The sequence below is a fragment of the Capra hircus genome, chromosome 18 (genome assembly GCF_001704415.2).
Source record: "Capra hircus breed San Clemente chromosome 18, ASM170441v1, whole genome shotgun sequence".
Classification (NCBI taxonomy): Eukaryota; Metazoa; Chordata; class Mammalia; order Artiodactyla; family Bovidae; genus Capra; species Capra hircus.
In genome coordinates, this window is record NC_030825.1 from 65,848,854 (window position 1) to 65,870,060 (window position 21,207).

Sequence of the window (21,207 nt, forward strand, 5' to 3'; positions counted from 1 at the left end):
CACGGGGAAGCAAGGCAGGAAACAGGCCCCGTCACCCGCAAGCAGGTCCCTTTCCCAGGAGGGCGGAATCCAGGCAGGAGCAGCCTGGGCGGAGCAGTACACGCCCTTTGCCCTCAGTTCAGTTCACTGCAGCTCAGTCACTCAGTCGTGTATGACACTTTGCGACCCCATGAATCGCAGCACGCCAGGCCTCCCTGTCCATCACCAACTCCCAGAGTTTACTCAGACTCATGTCCATCGAGTCGGTGATTCCGTCCAACCATCTCATCCTCTGTTGTCCCCTTCTCCTCCCACCTTCAGTCTTTCCCAGCATCAGGGTCTTTTCCAATGAGTCAGCTCTTCGCATCAGGTGGCCAAAGTATTGGAGTTTCAGCTTCAGCATCAGTCCTTCCAATGAACATTCAGGACTGGTTTCCTTTAGGATGGACTGGTTGGCCTTAATAGTTTCAATTCTGAGGACATCTTCTTTTCTCTTTCTAATAATAGCTACTTTTTCTTCATCTCTTTTATTTGATGTTCTTTCTCAAGCTTTTATCAAGTGCAGTAGAAAGGCTTTCATATACATATATATAAATAGTAAGTAAAATATAATATATATATTTGCCTAGCTAAAAAATTTAAGACATTTTGATTCTACTTGTTTGACTTAGTATGAATAGAAAGCTAGATTTCTAATTTTAAAAACATAGATACACAGCAAGCGACAGAGGTTTACTGTATACCACAGGGAACGATAGTCATTATCTTATAATAACAAAATAATATACATGTGTGTATATGCCTGAAGTACCTCGCTGTGCACCTGAAACACTAAGTCAGCTGTGCTTCAGTAAAATATGCATATTAATTAAAAATAATAAATGGCTACTTTTCTTTCTTTCTTTTTTTGCTGACCCAGGTGGCATGTGGGATCTTAGTTCCCCAACCCAGGACCCAACCTGAGCCCCCTGCAGTGGAAACATGGAGTCCTAACCACAGAACCACCAGGGAAGTCCCAGATTTTCATTTTTTTAAATTGCACTATAGTTGTACAGTATTACATAAGCGACAGGTGTATAATATGTACATGCTAAGGTGCTTCAGTGGTGAACGACTCTTCGCAGCCCCAGGGACTGTAGCCCGCCAGGCTCCTCTGTGCATGGGATTCTCCAGGCAGGAATTCTGGGGTGGGTAGCTGCGCCCTCCTCCAGGGGGTCTTCCCCGTCCAGAGATGGAACCCAGGCCTCTTCTGCCTCCTGCACTGGCGCTAGCGCTGCCTGGGAAGCCGTACTGGTGTGCCGCATCGTGAGCCGCGAGTTTTACAGGCTGCACCCATCATAGTCGTTAGAAAGCCCTGGCCGCATTCTCCACGTGGCACAGTATATCTTTGTAGCTTATCCCGCACCTACTCGTTTTTCCCTCTTCATCTCGCCCCCCTTGCCTCCCTCCCCCCACTGTTAATCCCTAGTGTGCTCTCTGTATCTGTGAATCTGCTTCTTTTCACTACATTCACTAATTTGCTGTACTTTTTAGGTTCCACATATAAGCAATACTGTACAGGATTTGTCTTTCTTTGTGAAGACATCTTAGTTTCAGCTTTCATTCTTCTCTGACTTTTAAAAAGAACGTATTACATGGCAGGGAATTTCCCAACTAGGGATTGGACTTGGGTCCATGGCAGTGAAAGTGCAGCATCCTAACCGCTGGACCACCAAGGAATTCCCTCCCAGTTTATTTATTAAAAAAAAAAAAATTAATATCTCAAAAGTATGGTTCAAAGGCTTTTTTGTAACTTCACTTTTTCTTCCAAGTTACTGATTTATCCATCTTTTCTGAGTTGCTACCAGTGAACATTTTCCTACTTTCACAGATTTTGGAGTCATTTGTACAACTTCTGCTCAATGGATATTTTTTTTATCACAAGTAATAATTGCCTTCTGGTCTCTTTTTCAGTTTTTCTAACGCTTGTGTTTCCTTATTGCTCCCTTTTTAGGTAACTTTGCTCTCTTGAAGGACAATTAGTAGAAATAATATATCGGTTATAAGGATTAGAGAAACAAGTAAGAGGGAAAACATATTTTTTAAGAATACAGTTTCTATACAATTTGTAGTTTCAAAATTAAACATTGGCATGTTCCTCTTTTTAAAACAAAAACGTATAAAATCCCTATTGTACGTGTTTTAGAATATTCTTTAATAGTGGGCAAAAGTCATGCAAGATAATTAAAAAAAAATTCTTTTTTTTTTGCTAAAAATCTGTTCTAAACTGAATAAAGAAGTAAAACCCTACATTCTCATTCATTCATTTTTTAAACAGAAACAAAAAAGGAGACAAATTCATAATTTGGAGATACAGAGAGTAGATGTTACCTATTCATATAAACAAGGATTTCTCAACCTCAGCACCATTGTCATTTGGACCAGATGTTTACAGCAGCTTTATTCATAATTGAAAAACTTGGAAGCAACCAAGATGTCCTTCAATAGGTAAGTGGGTAAATAAACTGATATATCCAGACAATGGCATATTATTCAGAGCAAAAAAGAAGTAAGCTATCATCATAGAAAGACATGTGGAGGAAAATTAAATGCATATTACTAAGGAAAGAAACCAATCTGAAAAAGCTGCATACTACATGATTCCAACTGCATGACATTCTGGAACAAGGGGAATTATGAGGACAATAATGGGATTAGTTTCAGGACTCCCCGGTGTCCCAGTGATTCGCACTCCCAATGTTGGGGACCTGGGTTCAGTCCCTGGTCAGAGAACTAAGATCCCATATGCTGCAACCAAGAGGTCTCCTGTGCCTTAATTAAAGATTCAGCGGCAACTCAGACCTGGCTCAGCCGAATAAATAAAGATTAGTTGCCAGGGGGTGGGGGAAGGGAGAGATAAACAGGCAGAGCAGGAGAGCACTAAGGGTCTGTAGGGCAGTGAAAAATACTCTGTATGATACTATGTTAATGGTTTTATGTCATTACATGTGTATTTGAACCTGAAGAATGTTCAATAACAAGAGTGAACCCTTAAAAATAAGTAACAAGGGAGGAAAAAACCCAAATGAACAAGAAAAGAGTGGACCCTTAGGAAAACCATGGACTTCGTTGGTAATGATTGGTTAATATATGTTGATGGGGGAGGGATTATATGTGGATAAGGTAGGAAGCATATGGGGAATTTCTGTACTTTCTTCTTAATTGTATTATAAAACTAAAACTGCTCTAAAAAAACTAAATCATTGGGAATTCCCTGGTTGTTCAGTGGTTAGAGCTCCATGCTTCCACTGCAGGAGTGCAGGTTTGATGCCTGGCTGGAGGACTGTTTCCCTGGTGGCTCAGATGGTAAAGCGTCTGCCTGCAGTGTGGGAGACCCAGATGCGATCCTTGGGTCGGGAAGATCCCCTGGAGAAGGAAATGGCAGCCCACTCCAGTACTCTTGCCTAGAAAATTCCTTGGATGGAGGAGCTTGGTGGGCTACAGTCCATGGGGTCACAAAGAGTTGGACACGACTGAGCGACTTCACCTTCTTTCACTTTGGAGGACTAAGATCCCGCATGCCCCCTAGCCAAAAAAAAAAAAAATCATCTTAAAAAAACATCAAGGACGTCTCTGACAGTTCAGGGGTTAAGACTCCATACTCCCAGTGCAGAGGGTGAGGATTCAGTCTGGTCAGGGAGCTAAGATTCCACGTGGTGTTCATGGTGCAGACCAAAAAAAAAAAAAAGGAAACAAAAGACCCTCTACCCCCCAGAAATTGAAAAACAAAATTATCGAAAACAATCCCGGGGGCTTCGCTGGTGGCTGAGCGGTGAAGAATCTGCCTGCCAATGCAGGAGACACAGGTTCGATCCCTGGGTTGGGAGAATCCCCCGGAGGAGGAGGAAATGACAACCCACTGCAGTATTCTTGCCTACAGAATCCCAGGGACAGAGGAGCCTGGCGGGCCCCAGTCCACGGGGTCGCAGAGTCAGATACGACTGAGCGACGGAACAAGACGAAGGGAACGGGTACGGGTACGACACTGCCATATAAAACAGATAAACGGAGGGAAAAAGGAGCAGAAATTCAGCTGCACTTTTGCAATGAGCCCGTGCCAGGACCGTGGGGCCCAGACGGGCTCCAGCAGAGAACAGACAAGCAAGCTGAGCAGAGAAAACAGTGAAGTCAGAACCGAACCACAGGCCGTGGTGCTGAGGATTCAAGGCCACTGAAAGTACTGCGGACATCCTGGGAGCACCACTTTCTAACACGGAAATTCAGATCTCCTACGTACAAACGTGATATGTTTGACTTTCAAGGAAGGGGAAAGAACAGCCTACCTCCAGCAAAGTCTGGTATGAACTCTCTAAGTTGATTCCCAGCGCCTGTGGTTGTTTCTTCTCCTTGGGTGGACTGGAAATGAAAAAATGTGTGTATTTAAAAGCTAAATGAACCAGCAAATAAATGTAATCAGCCCCACCCCTCTCATCTTAAGATCCTAATCTAGTCAGGAAACAAAGACTATCTGGTCAGAAACAGGAAGCCCCGCCTATTCTAATCCTATCAAACATCTTCAGCTACAACTTCCATAAAACCTCATGAATAAATGTTGTGAAAGGCAGGAGAAGAAGGGGATGACAGAGGATGAGGTGGTTGGATGGCATCACGCTCAGTGGACTTGGGTTTGAGCAAGCTCTAGGAGACAGTGAAGGACAGGGAAGGCTGCTGTGCTGCAGTCCGTGGGGTCACAAAGAGTCGAACATGACTTAGCAACTAAACAGCAAGATTTTCTATTAAAACAGGCCAGTGTATTTCCAGTGGAAAGTTTAAAAATCCCATTCAAGTGAAGTCTTTCATCCTAAATTGAAAAAATAAAGAAAAACACGAATATTTATCCAAATGAATGAAAGCCCCATGAAATAAACAAGAACATTTTACTTATTAGTTTATTCTTTGAGCTCCCCGACAATGGTTTTCAATGTTTTTTTTTTTTAAAAAGGTTGAATATTTTTGGATTAAACTATCAGAAACTTCGATGTAAAAATAAAAGTTAAAAATGCCTTTTCATCTTCATAAATTTGTTTCCGGTTGCAAACAGCTAGCAAAGTGAAAACGGCTTGCTTTAATCAGCTGACTACACTGATATGGAATTGTTCTCACAGAGGAAGAAGCCCCTCTGCCTCAAGGGGCTGCGCTCCGTTTCCTGCGTGCTCGCTCTCATCTTTTGCGATCCCATGAGTGCAGCCCACCAGGCTCCTCTGTCCACGGGATTCCGCAGGCAAGAATACTGGAGTGGGTTGTCATTTCCTCCTCCAGGGGATCTTCCCCAGCTAAAGATCGAACTTGCCTCTCCTGCACTGGGCAGGTGGATTCTTCACTGAGCCATCTGGGAAGCCCCTTGCGCTCCAACAGCAAGAGCGCTTCAGCCATTCTGATGCTGCCAAAATGAGACCAACGTGCCAGGCAGGTCCTAGCCTCATCTGGGTCTTGAATTTAAATACTTGTTTCATGATCCCCTGCCTAGACATAGCGACACTCCAAAACGAAATGGCCTGATCAATTCTGAAAGATTACCGCAGACTCCATGAGGTAGGCTGCAAGAGATGTGGTCTCCTCTCAAACATATCTGAAGATGGATACTTTAAAAATACGTGTGTGCTCCGTCGTGTCCAACTCTCTGTGGCCCCACGGATTGTAGCCAGCCCGGCTCCTGTGACATTGGGATTTCCCAGGCAAGAATACGGGAGAGGATTGCCATGCCCTCCTCCAGGAGATCTTCCTGGTTCTTGGATAGAACCTGTGTCTCCTACGTTGGCAGGCAGGCTCTTTACCACTAACACCACCTGGGAAACCATGTTTTAAATGACCTGACTGGAAAGGGGAGAGATGAAAATGCAAAACACAAAGGATTTTTGGTAAATCGTATTAACAGCAAATGTGCTTCTCTGCTGGGGGATGTGGATAAGAGGGGAAGGGTGTGCGTGGTGGGGGGCAGGGGGCATATGAGAACTCGATACCTTTCTCTCAATTCTGTTGTGAACCTAAAATCTTTCTATAAAAAATGTCTTTTTGGGAAAATGACCTGATTCTACCAGCCAGCCCCTGGTAGGGGAGGGTGGTAAAATGAAAGGGACTTGGGGGAAATCCCTGGTGGTCCAGTGGTTCAGACTCAGTCGTTTCACTGTGGGGGCTAGTTCAGTCCTGGTTGTGGAACCAAGATCCTGCAAGCTGCCTGGCAAGGCCAAAAGTGATAGTGGCTCCACTGTGTCCAACTCTTTGCAACCGGTGGACTGTGGCTGCCAGGGCCCTCTGTCCATGGAATTCTCCAGGCAAGAATACTGGAGTGTGTTGCCGTTCCCTTCTCCAGGGACTCTTCCCAACCCAGGAATCGAACCCAGGTCTCCTGCATTGCAGGCAACTTCTTTACCATCTGAACCATCAGGGAAGCCCAAAATTCAGGGAAAAAAACGAAAGGAATGTTTTACATCACTCTTTTTTTTTTTTTCTTTCCCTAATGGTGGCAAAGGCCAGAATTTCTATGAGAAAGTTCCTTTATTATCCCTCAAAAGTGTTAGGACTCAGAATTATTGTTCGTGTTCATGGAGAGGGTTTCTTCAGATGGTTTTGACTCACAGTCTTGGAGAATGCATTTATGGTTGTGGGTTAGGTGGGGAAAGATGGGAGCTAGAGATAGGGAGTTTAGGATGGACGTACACACACTGCTATATTCAAAATGGATAACCAAAAAAAAAAAAAAAAAAGGATAACCAACAAGGACCTACTGTAGAGACAGGGAACTCTGCTCAGGCTTAATGTGGCAGCCTGGGTGGGAGGGGGCTTTGGGGGAGAATGGATACATGTGTATGTATGGCTGAGTCTCTTTGCTTTTCACTCGAAACTATCGCAATACTGTTAATTGGCTCCACTCCAGTACAAACTTAAAAAAATGTTTTTGAAGATTTTTTTGGAGAAGGAAATGGCAGCTCACTCCAGTATTTCTTGCCTGGGAAGTCCCACGGGCAAAGGAGCCTGGTAGGTCACAATCCGCGAGGTTGCAAAGAGTCCAGGAGGCCTGAGCACACGCGTGTCCTGTCCTGTCACTGTTACAAGTGCTGCTTGATTGTTTTTTGACAACTTAATTTTTAGTGACCTGTAAGCTGACTGTAATGGTGCTATATATATATATACATATATATATATGTATGTATTTAATCCCTTTCCCAAAGAAAGCGTATTTATTTCCCAACCCAGGCCCTCAGATTCCTTGATGAACAGAAACTGATCAGAGGTGAGATGAGAAATTCAGGCAAGGCTTTTCTGGGACTCTGACTGCAGCACAAGGGAGCAAGGACCAGTGACAGGTGCCCTGGCTCCTTCTGGAGGACAGCGGGCTGGTTCCTTAAATGGGGGGAGGGCGGGCGAGGACCCAGAGGTCATGGGTCACCAGAGTGGTGGCCTGGGCGGTCCGCACACTCTCTGGTGGTACCGTGTGTTGGGATCCTATGCAGCAGAAGCTTTTGCTCCAGGCATCCCAGAGTCGGCAGTTGGTCTGTGGCCTTTTTGTACCTTACTGCATAACCGAGTTGAGTGCACATGGATGTTAGATCTTTTGAATCTGCTGCTGGAGGAGGCCTCTGTCTGGTTGCACGTGCTCCAGTGGCTGGTCCCAGGTCTCAGCCTCTCAGATTCAGAGATAAATGGTGGGAGAGCCCATAGGGATATTCCAGTCTGGAGTCTCAAAGTCTTATTTGACAATATGACTGTTAATCTCCACAGAGTCACAACAAGAATTTCAGAGTGGTGTAGATGGTCAGAGATTTGATAGAATTGGGTTTATCCCCAGCACATGAGAACATCACAAGCTGGTTTACTGTCTCTATGGAAATTCACCTGAATCTTTCCCTACCTCCAGTCTATTCCCTGGGAAGTTTCCTGGATGTCTAGTGGTTAGAACCCCTGTTTGGGGAACTGAGGGCCCACAAGCCTCAATGTGACTGAGATTTTTTTTTTAAGTGAACATGAGGTTTCCAATGGTAGGCACTGTCCCCAGACTCAGAACTGGAGTCCAGGGACAAAAGCATGTTTCTTAAATAAATATAATTTGAAGGGGAATTCCCTGGTGGTCCACTGATTAAGGATCCATGCTTCCACTGTAGGGGAAACGGGTTCAATCCCTGGTGGGGGAACTGAGACCTCACCTGCCTCTCAGTGCAGCCAAAAAAAATTTTTTTAATTAAAATTTAAGTTTTTGATAAGTAATTATAACCTAACATGTTATAAATGTGATCTAGGAACCTTCCTTCTATTGTAATACCTTACCCTATTCTGCTATAGTTTGCAACACATGGAAGCTTGTTGCTGTTCAATTGCTAAGTCATGTCCGAGTCTTTGGACCCCGTGGACAGCAGCACATCAGGCTTGCCTGTCCTTCACTATTTCCCCAAGTTTGCTCAGATTCATATCCATTGAGTCAGTGATGCCATCCAACCAGCTCATCCTCTGTCGCCCCTTCTCCTCCTGCCCTCAATCTTTCCCAGCATCAGGGTCTTTTCCAATGAGTCAGCTCTTCGCATCAGGTGGCCAAAGTATCGACGTTTCAGTTTCAGCATCAGTCCTTCTGATGAATATTCAGGGTTGATTTCCTTTAGGATTGACTGGTTTGATCTCCTTGTATTCCAAGGGACTCTCCAGAGTCTTCTCCAGCACCACAGTTCGAAAGCATCAGTGGAAGCTTATGGCTCTCCAGTGGACATTCTTCCAGCACTGACCCTCCTCTGAACTGAAGCCGTGTCCTCTGACAATCTCCCCACACTGGGAGAGGCTGGGGATTTAGTGGTTAAACAAGGCACACTCCGGCCCCGCTTTGCCATAGCCACTGTCCGGACTCCAGACCTCAGTTGCCCCGTCAGTGACAACATGATGAGGGTGGAGAGGCTGTGAGCATTAGATGATGTAATGCATGTAAAGAACTCAGAAGGATGCCCAGCACAGAGTTAATTGTTTGTGTTCATTATTACTAATATCTTTACCTTGAGAGTTGCCATTCCTCAGACAGATTCAGGGGTTTCGAAGTAAACCATGAGGTCACAAAGGGTCAGACATGACTGAGCAACTGAACAACGACCAGCAAACCAGGTGGACGGGACATTTGACTTTCATCTTAACCCTGTCTGATATTACGCTCTAACTCACAGCTGTGGCTTCTCTTCCACTGGCTCTCAACTCTTACTTGCCCTCTTTATTCTCCCAATGGATGCCCTTTTAAGCATAAGTTCAGTTCAGTTCAGTTCATTCGCAGCATGCCAGGCTTCCCTGTCCATCAACAACTCCCGGAGTTTACTCAAAGTCATGTCCATTGAGTCGGTGATGCCATCCAACCATCTCATCTTCTGTCGTCCCCTCCTCCTCCCGCCTTCAATCTTTCCTAGATCTTTTCCAATGAGTCAGTTTTTCGCATGAGGTGGCCAGAGTATTGGAGTTTCAGCTTCAGCATCAGTCTTTCCAATGAACACCCAGGACTGATCTCCTTTAGGATGGACTGGTTGGAGCTCCTTGCAGTCCGAGGGACTCTCAAGAGTCTTCTCCAACACCACAGTTCAAAAGCATCAATTCTCGGTGCTCAGCCTTCTTCACAGTCCAACTCTCACGTCCATACATGACTATTGGAAAAACCATAGCCTTGACTAGACGGACCTTTGTTGGCAAAGTAACGTCTCTGCTTTATACTATGCTGTCTAGGTTGGTCATAACTTTTCTTCCAAGGAGCCAAGCATCTTTTAATATCATGGCTGCAGTCACCATCTGCAGTGATTTTGGAGCCCCCCAAAATAAAGTCTGTCCCTGTTTCCACTGTTTCCCCATCTATTTGCTATGAAATGATAGGACCAGATGCCATGCTGTTAGTTTTCTGAATGTTGAGCTTTAAGCCAACTTTTTCTGTCTTCACTTTCATCAAGACGCTCTTTTGTTCCTCTTTGCTTTCTGCCATAAGGGTGGTGTCATCTGCATATCTGAGGTTATTGATATTTCTCCCGCCAATCTTGATTCCAGCTTTTGCTTCATCCAGTCCAGCATTTCTCATGATGTACTCTGCATGTAAGTTAAATAAGCACGGTGACAGTATACAGCCTTGACAGACTCCTTTTCCTATTTGGAACCAGTCTGTTGTTCCATGTCCAGTTCTAACTGTTGCTTCTTGACCTGCATACAGATTTCTGAGGAGGCACGTCAGGTGGTCTGGTATTCCTATCTCTTTAAGAATTTTCCACAGGTTTTGTGATCCACACAGTCAAAGGCTTTGGGATAGTCAATAAAGCTGAAGTAGATGTTTTTCTGGAACTAACGCTGATTATAAACCCTTGAACAGCTCAACGTTTTCCCTTTCTGTTAGATCTCGAATTCCTATAAGGGCTGCCTCTTTGGCCACCCGTTACTTAGAATTAACTTTCTCCTAAACATCAGATCAGACAATCTTTCTTCTGGTACATGGATATTTTGTTTCTCTCCTACCTGAGGACTCATTAATACTCATATTAAGTGCTTATAATTTTTTTTTAATTTTTGTTATACTGGGTCTTCATTGCTGCTCGTGGGCTCTCTCTGGTTGAGGCGCGCACGGGCCACTCTGCTGCAGCGTGTGGGCTTCTCACTGGGGCGGCTTCTCTCGTTGCAGAGCGTGGGCTCTAGGGCGGGCCGGCTTCAGTGACTGCAGCACACAGGCTCAGGAGATGCAGCTCCTGGACTCCAGAGCAGAGTCTCAATAGTTGTGGCTTACGGGCTTAGTTTCTCCTTGGCGTGTGAGATCCTTCTGGACCGGGGATTGATCCAGGCAGGTAGATTCTTCACCCCTGAGCCAGAAGGGAAGACCCATGTTAAGTGCTTCAGTGCAATTAGTTTTAAGTTTTTTCTTCTACGCCATGGATATATATTCTCGTGAAATATATCCTTATAGTTTCAGTTCTGTTGTGATTACGATATAAATTTAAATTATGCTTTCAAGCTTATTAATGCCGTCATATAAGTAGGCGTCAGTGTTTGAAGTGCACGTTTATTAAATCAGAAAGACAATGTTACTTCTTTTTTTTGGTCACACTTCGTGACATGCAGGATCCTGTTCCCTGATCAGGGATCAAACCCTCTGCTCCCTGCAGTGAAAGCACATAACTCAACCGCTGGAGCACCAGGGATTCCCTGTTCATGCACTGTTGAATGAAGCAGTTATTCACTTTCTGTCACACTCATCATTTCTAGTACCCAGTGGTCCACTGTGACTTGTGGCTACTATATTGTTTCGGGGTGTGTGTGTGTGACTACTATGTTGTTTCGGGGTGTTTTTTTTGTGTGTGTGACTACTATGTTGTTTCGGGGTGTGTGTGTGTGTGACTACTGTTGTTTCGGGGTGTTGTGTGTGTGTGTGACTACTATATTGTTTCGGGGTGTTTTTTTTGTGTGTGTGACTACTATGTTGTTTCGGGGGGTGTGTGTGTGTGACTACTGTTGTTTCGGGGTGTTGTGTGTGTGTGTGACTACTATATTGTTTCGGGGTGTTTTTTTGTGTGTGTGACTACTATGTTGTTTTGGGGTGTGTGTGTGTGTGACTACTATATTGTTTCGGGGTGTTGTGTGTGCGTGTGTGAGTACTATGTTGTTTCGGGGTGTGTGTGTGTGTGTGTGTGTGAGTACTATGTTGTTTCGGGGTATGTGTGTGTGTGTGACTACTATGTTGTTTCGGGGTGTGTGTGTGTGTGTGTGACTACTATGTTGTTTCGGGGGGTGCGTGTGTGACTACTATGTTGTTTCGGGGGGTGTGTGTGTGTGTGACCACTATGTTGTTTCGGGGGGTGTGTGTGTGACTACTATGTTGTTTCGGGGTGTGTGTGTGACTACTATGTTGTTTCGGGGTGTTGTGTGTGTGTGTGTGACTATGTTGTTTTTTGTGTACTATATCAGACATACATTTGGGTTCTGGACCCAGTTCCAGCCAACCAATGCTGGAGACACCTACAATTCAACCCAATTCTGACTCTATTGACTTGGAGATAGTGCCGTATTCCAAGCGTTAGGGGCTCAGTCCTAAGACTCTGCTACAAAACTCAAGTTCCGCTGCTTATTGCTCAGGAATCCAATAGTTAGAGACACGTGTTGGGTAAAAGCAAAGATAGCTTTATTGGCAAAGCTGACAATCCTGGGAAGAAGCTGGACTCATGTTCCAAAAAACCAAATCCCCATTGCTGATCAGAGGGCAAGAGATTTTAAAGAAGAATTTCAAGAATACACAGTGGGTGTTAGGGGTGGCTGCATGCAGAGTACAGTCATCTCTGACAGTCAGCTTGAAATTTTTCATGGGTGGTCTGACCAGTGTCATCTAGGTTGTTTTAAGTACAGTTAATCTTCAGTTCCAGGGTCAATTTGTTCCTATTTCCTTGAGATGAACTCTCAGAATTGCATAAGATGGAGCAGCTTATCTTGTGGCTCTAGTCTGGTCATGATGTGATCAACTTCTTCCAACTGACGGGGGCTCCGGCATTAAAGGACATGGCTTAGAAAATGATCTAGAGCCCTTGCGTGCTAAGTCGCTTCTTTTGTTGGACTCTTTCTGACCTCATGAACTATAGCCTGCCAGGTTCCTCGGTCCGAGGGATCCTCCAGGCAAGAATATTGGAGTGGGTGGCCGTGCCCTTCCCTGGGGATCAAACCCTCATCTCTTAAGACTCCTGCGTTCACAGGCAGCTCCTTTACCACTAGCGCCTCCTGGGAAGCCTGAGATAACGCTTGTGAAGGAACTAAAGACCCTTGACTTTCATGGCTGAAGTATTTCATCTTTTTTTTCAAAACTTAAACTTTTTATTTTGTATTGCACTATAGCCAATCAACAATGTAGTGGTAGTTTCGGGGGACCAGTGAGGGGACCTAGCCGTACATATACGTGTATCCATTCTTCTCCACATCCCCTCCCATCTAGGCTGCCACCTACCACTGAGCAAGCGGGTCCTGTGCTTACAGCAGGTCTTGCTGTTATCCGTTTTAAATACAGCAGTGTGTACAAGACCTTCCCAAACAAAATCTCATCTTGTTTGACTGTTTTCCTTTGTTGCTGCATTTTTCTCATTTCTCTGATTAAATCTATTCTTTGACTACAAAGGCCTCCAACCAATCTCAAGTTCACAGGGTTACTTGTATGTACTTCTGACCGATAGGCTGTAAATCAGAGGTTCCCAGAAACCCTTCTCCTTGGGTCACAGAGGCTCACAGAACTCAGGAAAGTCACTAGATGACAGATTTATTACAAAGGCTATTAAAGGATATAAGTCAACTGCTGCTGCTGCTGCTGCTAAGTCGCTTCAGTCGTGTCTGACTCTGTGCGACGCCATGGACTGCAGCCCACCAGGCTCCCCCATCCCTGGGATTCTCCAGGCAAGAACACTGGAGTGGGTCGCCATTTCCTTCTCCAATGCATGAAAGTGAAAAGTGAAAGTGAAGTCGCTCAGTCGTGTCCGACTCTGTGCGACCCCACGGAATGCAGCCCACCAGGCTCCTCCGTCCATGGGAGTTTCCAGGCAAGAGCACTGGAGTGGGTGCCGTTGCCTTGGCCACATAGGGTTGGTGAGGTATGTGACAAGGGGCTCAGAGCTTCCATGTCTTCAGTGCATCAGTCTCCTCCTCCCCATGTTTGCTCTGAGCCCATCCTTTTAGGGGTTCACTAGAGTCGGACACCACTGAGCGGCTTCCCTTTCAATTTTCACTTTCCTGCATTGGAGAAGGAAATGGCACCCCACTCCAGTGTTCTTGCCTGGAGAATCCCAGGATGGGGGAGCCTGGTGGGCTGCTGTCTATGGGGTTGCACAGAGTCGGACACGACTGAAGCACCTTAGCAGCAGCAGTTTGATTAAAATCACGATACCACACATTTTGATGATTTTTGCTTGAACCAGTAGTATTCTTATGACTGAAAAAAACTGATCCTATTTATAATTATTTCATTGTCCTCAAGATTTGTTGAACTCTGAATCTGGATTTGGTCACTAGGGCTGCGTGGTTGTTTGTGTCATCTGTACCATCTCCAGAAGCTGAAGCTGAAGGTATGTTTAGAGGGATATGTTAAGGAAGATAATTAATGTGGAGTCCAGGCTGATGACATCAAATACACCGAATCCGTCTCCCTGTTCACTTTGTTCTTCTGGCTCCAGAGAAAACCGTCACTATGGAGTGCTGTTCTGTATACCTAAAGCGGAAAGGGAAAAGAAAAATGGAAGAAACCAGTTTATACATACCAAAATGGAGGTCAATTCTTTCCCACGTTCCAGTCAAATATGGAACCTCCTACCCCTTGGGAAAGCCGTGCATTAGCCAGCCCCTGGCAGAACACACCTGAGGATTCATTCTGCCAGTAACTCAGTCATACCTTCCACAAAATCTGATTGTTTACCATGTGCCAGGATGAGGGAAAATATTAATAAACAAAGGGTTTCTGGGTTCCAGTTCAGAGCTTGAAAAGTGGGCAGTGGAATTCCTCGGGAGGACCACGGACTTGGGAAGAGCCTTGGGGGCTGTGACCACCCCTTGACCCCGCGGAGGCACACGTGAGTGGAAAGCTCATCCACTGCCCCAGAGGAAGCTGGAGCCGACTCCACCGTGTGTAATAGCTGGCACTCAGGAGACTCTGATTGTGAGTCACATTGGGATCAACAGGCTAGTACCTTGAACACTCCCATATCAGAGATCCTGTCCCTGGTTTTGTCTTCGGTCTAAAGCTTCTTCAAGGTCTCTTTTTCTCTGGATACGGAGTCTAGATCTTCGGTTTTGGAACCAAATCTAGGTAGGTAAAACAAAGAGATTTAGTGAAAAAACAAATTGATGCCAGCTAGTCTCACCATGGCTCGTCTTATAAGGCAAAGGAGAGGAAGAGACGGTTTCTTTTAGGCATAATTCTCAAGCCGCTGACATTCCATATGACCTCTGGGAAAGTCTATCATATCTCAAGATAAAGTTCAGAATTCTGAGTTTTTTTGGGGGGGTGGGGGGTTGTTGTTGTGTCTGTGGCTTACGGGGATCTTAGTTCCCCACCCAGGGATCGAACCCGTGTCCCTGCAGTGGAAGCATGGAGTCCTAACTCCTGGACCACCAGAGATGTCCCCTCAAAATTCTGAATCTTGTACAAATACCTTAATGATTTACTGATAGGTTTCATATCCTGAAAGTCCCCACAATTCCCTCATTATAAGTATTAGTCTTTCCTAAAGGGCCATACCTGTATTTCAGCTTTTCCCTCTGCCTGGAATTCTCTTCCCACTTCTCTCCTTCCTCTCAAAAATGCCCGATTTTACTCTGCGACCCAGAAGAGGGTAATGTCTTCTAGGAAGACATTGTTATCCCACGGGTGCACGCATGCTCAGTCGTATCCAGCTCTTCGGAACCCCCGTGGACTGTAGCCCACCAGGCTTCTCTGTCCATGGGATTCTCCAGGCAAGAATGCTGCAGTGGGTTGCCATTTTCTCCTCCAGGGGATCCTCCCCACCCAGGGACTGAACACGGTCTCCAGTGTCTCCTGCGCTGAAGGCAGATTCTTCACCTACTGAGCCACTGGCGAAGAACTATTCAAGCCAGAAATCCCACTTTTCATCTGTCCTGCTTATCTTCTTTTCATTTACAACATACTATGCTGTTTGTTTTTCTTAATATTTATTTTATTTATTTGGCTGCACCAGATCTTAGTTGCAGCACGTGGTTGGGGTTTTTATCATCGCAGCATGCAAATTCTTGCCTGTGGCATGTGGGATCTAGTTCCCTGACCAAGGATTGAACTGCACCCCAGGTATTGGGAGTATGAAGTCTTAGCCACTGAACCACCAGGGAAGTCCCCAACTGTCCTGCTTACGATGTCTATGAGAACAAGTCCCTGATGGAGAAATCACTCAGAGATGTCTCATTATGTACACACAATATCAAGTCCCTTTTCGATTACCTGGACTCTTGACTCTGGAACCCCAATTTCTTCAGCAAGTTGCTCTCTGGAGTCAATCCCAGGATAAGGGTTTTCTGTGAAGGCGTTCTTGAGAGTTTGTAACTGAGAAGAAGTGTAGCTGGTACGACACCGTCTGTCTCTTCCATCTGGAGCAGGGGTAGGATTGAAGGTAGAGAAACATTTGGGATCAGCTTACATATTCAGATGAGGAACCCAAACATGTTCTCACCGTCTAACTTGGAACCTGTCACCACTCCTTGAGAAGGTGATTCAACGTGGAGGGTTCTAGAAGAGTGTGTACTCAGTCGTGTCCTACTCTCCACGGACTATAGGGCGCCAGGCTGTTCTGTCCGTGGGATTTCCCAGGCAGGACTACTGGAGTGGGTTGCCATTTCCTCCTCCAGGGAATCATCCCGACCCAGCGATCGAACCCACGTCTCTTTGAGAAGCAGCAGCATTTGGCTGGATTGCTAGACTCCAGCACAAATAAGCTAAGACTCAGAATATCTGGACCTTGTGGGGGGACTTTCCAGGGGCCTTACTGAACCCTGTGCTCCTGGGATGCCTTGACCAGGAGACCCTGAAGGAGGAAACATCCCTCTCCCACTCTCCTTTTACAAGCTGGAGAGGGGAAGAGATGCTTTCTTGTAAGTGGTGCCACGCTCAAGAGGCACTTGCGTCCCAGGAGGCTCTGGAGGGGAGCAGGGCTGGAGCAGGCTGTTTACCTTGAATCTTCTCTTTGGGGGAGGCGTGGTCTTTGCTTGGGTCCAAGTTCTTCTTGGGTCTCTTCAGGAATCCATGCCTCGCTCTTCGATTCTGAAACCATATCTAAGAGAGGAAAAGAAAACAAGAGAATTAAATATGTTTATGTCGTCTCGGCTCCACTGCTGCTCTTCTCCAAAGGGAGTGATTCTGGGACTGCCCTGGCGGGCCGGTGGTTAGGGCTGTGTGCTTCCACCGCAGGCGGCGCGAGTTCAGTCCCTGGTCAGTTCAGCCAGTTCAGTACAGTCGCTCAGCCGTGTCCAACTCTTTGCGACCCCAGGAATTGCAGCACGCCAGGCCTTGCTGTCCATCACCAACTCCTGGAGTTCACTCAGACTCACGTCCATTGAGTCCGTGATGCCATCCAGCCATCTCATACTCAGTCGTCCCCTTCTCCTGCCCCCAATCCCTCCCAGCATCAGAGTCTTTTCCAATGCGTCAACTCTTCACATGAGGTGGCCAAAGTACTGGAGCTTCAGCTTTAGCATCATTCCTTCCAAAGAAATCCCAGGGCTGATCTCCTTGCAGTCCAAGGGACTCTCAAGAGTCTTCTCCAACACCACAGTTCAAGAGCATCAATTCTTCGGCGCTCAGCCTTCTTCACAGTCCAACTCTCACATCCATACATGACCACAGGAAAAACCATAGCCTTGACTAGATGGACCTCAGTCGGCAAAGTAATGTCTCTGCTTTTGAATATACTATCTAGGTTGGTCATAACTTTTCTTCCAAGGAGTAAGCGTCTTTTAATTTCATGGCTGCAGTCACCATCTGCAGTGATTTTGGAGCCCAAAAAAATAAAGTCTGACACTGTTTCCACTGTTTCCCCATCTATTTCCCATGAAGCGATAGGACCAGATGCCATGATCTTCGTTTTCTGAATGTTGAGCTTTAAGCCAACTTTTTCACTCTCCTCTTTCACTTTCATCAAGAGGCTTTTTAGTTTCTCTTCACTTTCTGCCATAAGGGTAGTGTCATCTGCATATCTGACGTTATTGATATTTCTCCCAGCAATCTTGATTCCAGCTTGTGTTTCTTCCAGCCCAGCGTTTCCCATGATGTACTCTGCATAGAAGTGAAATAAGCAGGGTGACAATATACAGCCTTGTCGTACTCCTTTTCCTATTTGGAACCAGTCTGTTGTTCCATGTCCAGTTCTAACTGTTGCTTCCTGACCTGCATACAGATTTCTCAAGAGGCAGGTCAGGTGGCCTCATATTCCCATCTCTTTCAGAATTTTCCACAGTTTATTGTGATCCACACAGTCAAAGGCTTTGGCATAGTCAATAAAGCACAAATAGATGTTTTTCTGGAACTCTCTTGCTTTGTCCATGATCCAGCGGATGTTGGCAATTTGATCTCTGGTTCCTCTGCCTTTTCTAAAACCAGCTTGAACCTGGAACTAAAATTCCACATGCCATGACATGGCCCCCAAAAGAGGGGTGGGCAGTGATTCTTATGAACCTTAAACTCAGGATTATCACTGATCTGGTTACATTCAACTAAACCTTAGATAAAGGCTTGGCATTCAGCATCTTCATGACCTGGTCCCAACACAATTTGCTATAATAATCTCTTTTTTAAAAGATTTTTCACATGGACCATGTTTAAAGTCTTTATTGAATGTGTTACAATATTGTATCTGTTGTTTACCTTCTGGTTTTTAGCCATGAGGCACGTGGGACCCTAGCTCCGCAATGAGGAGTTAAACCTGCACCCCTTCATTGGAAGGCAATGTCTTAACCACTGCACCACCAGGGAAGTCCCCTGTAATACTCTTTTCAAGTTAGTAAATGGATGCTGTAATTATTCTGCTTGCAAGGTCTCTGTCAAGCCTGAATCTGCAACTCTACACCTGGGCTTCCCAACTGGTACAGTGGTAAAGAATCTACCTGCCAATCCACGAGACATGGGTTCCATCCCTAGGTTGGGAAGATCCCCTAGAGAAGGGAATGACAACCGACTCCAGTATTCTTGCCTGAGAAATCCCATAGAGAGGGGAGCCTGGAGGGCTACAGTCCATGGGGTGCAAAGAGCAGGACACAATGGAGCGCACGCACACCAGTCTGCTATTCCCTGGCCTTATAGAATCCACTGGAAGGAGAAGGTTCACCCTCACACCATCCAGCATTCCTCGGGCAGCTACCGCGTCATCAGACACTTGCTGATGTCTGTGACCACATCACCTAGACGACCCACTTGGCTTTTACACCCTGGAATAAGTGTGTCTTCCAGCCACCACGCCATCCCTCTTTTCTGGAGGTGTGTCTGCACGTTTCCTGCCCACTCCTGGAAACTCCTTCACTCTCAGTGCCCACATTTGGACGGGAGGCTATGAGCAACATTCTTGGGAGTTCATTCTGAGGGTCAAGCAAAGCACTCCACGCAACGCCCTTATCACACAGGCTCATGATGCGTGTTCAGTGAATGGTCCCACCCTCTTTCTTTTTTTATATTTTATTTTTTATTTACTTGACTGTGCCAGGTCTTAGTTGTGGCACATGGGATCTTTAGTTGTGGCATGTGGAATCTAGTTCCCTGACTGGGGATCAGACCCAGGGCCCCTGCATTGGGAACATGGATTCCTATTCACTGGACTACCAGGAAAGTCCCTCCTCTTATTCTTGAATAGAGGTTTCTCTCCAACAGCTCTCTGTGAGAAGCACGAAATGCTAAGACTTCCCTGGTGATCCTGCGGTTAAGACTCTGCACTTCCACTGCAGGGAGCCCAGGTTTGATCCCTGGTTGAGGGACCAAGATCCCGCATGCCAGGCAGCATGGCCAAAAACCTAATTAAAAAAGAAGCACAAAACGCTATGAATATTCTCACAATTACATTATTGCAAACATCCTAAGTTATCTTCTTGGCAAAAAAAAAATCCTTAAAATGATATGCTATCAAATGTCATGAACATTCAGGTTTAATACATATTAACAGATTGTCCTCCAGAAACATTGCACCAATTTCAGTTAATAACTTTTGCAATTACTAAGATTTTGGGGGAAAAAGATTTTCACTCTCCTTGAATTTTGAGGTGTGCATTCTCAAAAAATTATGCAAATGGAGTATCTCCGGCCATATCAGTAAACAAGGATGTCACAGCCATCGCTGATTCCAGCCCTCCAGGGCACTCAGAAAGGAGAAAATACCTGGAATCTAACAGCCATCAGATCCCGCCACTCCTTAGGATCAGCCCCAACGGAGCTCAGGGTGTGAAAAAACACAGGATATTGGTCACACAGCTGAGGTGTGTATGAAAGAAACGATTTCAGTGAGCCCAGACTCTTGCGCTTTCTCTTACATAGAAAAGCACTAAATTCCTTCACTTGAGATATCTGTGTTTTTTTTTAATCACATAAGTCCTTTGGATGTTCGGACTACTCGCCGTTTGTTGCAACTTCTTTTTAACATGGGGCTTCCTAGGTGGTGCTACTGGTAACGAATCCGCCGGCCCACGCAGGAGACACAAGAGTTTCCTGAGTCAGGAAGATCCCCTGGAGAAGGAAATGGCAACCCACTCCAGTATTCTCACAAAGGGTCGGACGTGACACCGCACAAATATAACCCGGCTCCTCCCTCTTCCCCTACAGCCTCCTTGGAGCAGTTCTCTCAGGGTTGCTTGAGATGCTGCCTCCCGGGCTTGAAGTCCTAAAAATTTCCACTGAGTAAAAACCTAACTCGCAACTTTTAGGCTCTGACTGTTTTTTTAAGTCGACACAAACACCTGTAGCTATCTATGTCTCGCTACATCTAGCTGGGAGTCTTAGCTACTGGGCCACCAGATAAGTCCCCAGCCCCCCGTTCCCACCCTGAGTTTCTGCTTCTCGTCCTGGAGATCTGGAACCTGGAATGTACCTGGATCCTAGACTCCTCAGCGTTGATTTCCACAGCAAGCCTCTGTTTGGCGGTATAGCCAGGGTAAGGGTTTTGGCTGAATGCCTGGACGAGGATCTCCAACTGCTCTTCTGTGAACAAGGTACGGCTGCGCCTACACTTTGTCGCCATGGTCTCTGGGGAAAGAGAGACCGATAAATTGGAGGAGAGAAGCATTAAATGGGCCATTGTATGTATTCATGCTTCAGCTTGGAGCTTGTCTTTCATTTCCTCTTTTCATTTTGAATCCACTAGAACCCAGATGGAAAGAACCCTCGATTATAAAGCCCTTGGGTGCACAAGGGTGGTGATTCTTGAAGCTTCCTTAGTTGACCTGGAGGCCATGACTAGGGACATAACGTCTTCTGTTTAAAAAAAGAAAAAAAAAAAACATAAAAAACTGATGTGTCCCAATCCTATGGATCAAGAACAATATGAGTCAGGAAGACGCTGGTGTCGTCATGACAGTGATGGACACTTGAACTCACAAAGAGCGCCTGTTACAGGTATTGCTGAGCTCCTTTCAGGTTTTCTGGTTAGAATTCCTAGGTACAAACTGACTCATTTTGAAGTTCATTGCCCTCAACAAATAGGGTCAGTTTTCAATTTTTTTTTTCTTGGCCTCACCGCATAGCGTGCAGGGTCTCAG

The 21,207-nt window shown here is 45.7% G+C and overlaps 1 protein-coding gene across 1 annotated transcript; it reads right to left on the bottom strand.

The window, feature by feature from the left end:
* DUXA (double homeobox A) lies at positions 14,674-20,690 on the bottom strand. Its single transcript, XM_018063255.1, has 4 exons — positions 20,541-20,690; positions 16,641-16,750; positions 15,923-16,061; positions 14,674-14,772 (listed from the first exon to the last, which is right to left on the bottom strand). The coding sequence occupies exons 1-4, from the start codon at positions 20,688-20,690 to the stop codon at positions 14,674-14,676; spliced, it is 498 nt and encodes a 165-aa protein (XP_017918744.1).

What these genes read in the sequence shown, in the direction of transcription:
- DUXA (XM_018063255.1), bottom strand. Translation starts at nt 20,690, where the DNA reads ATGGCGACAAAGTGTAGGCGCAGCCGTACCTTGTTCACAGAAGAGCAG. An exon ending in GAGAAGATTCAAGGTAAACA is followed by an intron (nt 16,062 to 16,640) that starts GCCTGCTCCAGC and finishes TCCAGATGGAAG; the next exon opens with AGACAGACGGTGTCGTACCA. An exon ending in TTCCAGAGTCAAGAGTCCAG is followed by an intron (nt 14,773 to 15,922) that starts GTAATCGAAAAG and finishes TTACCTACCTAG; the next exon opens with ATTTGGTTCCAAAACCGAAG.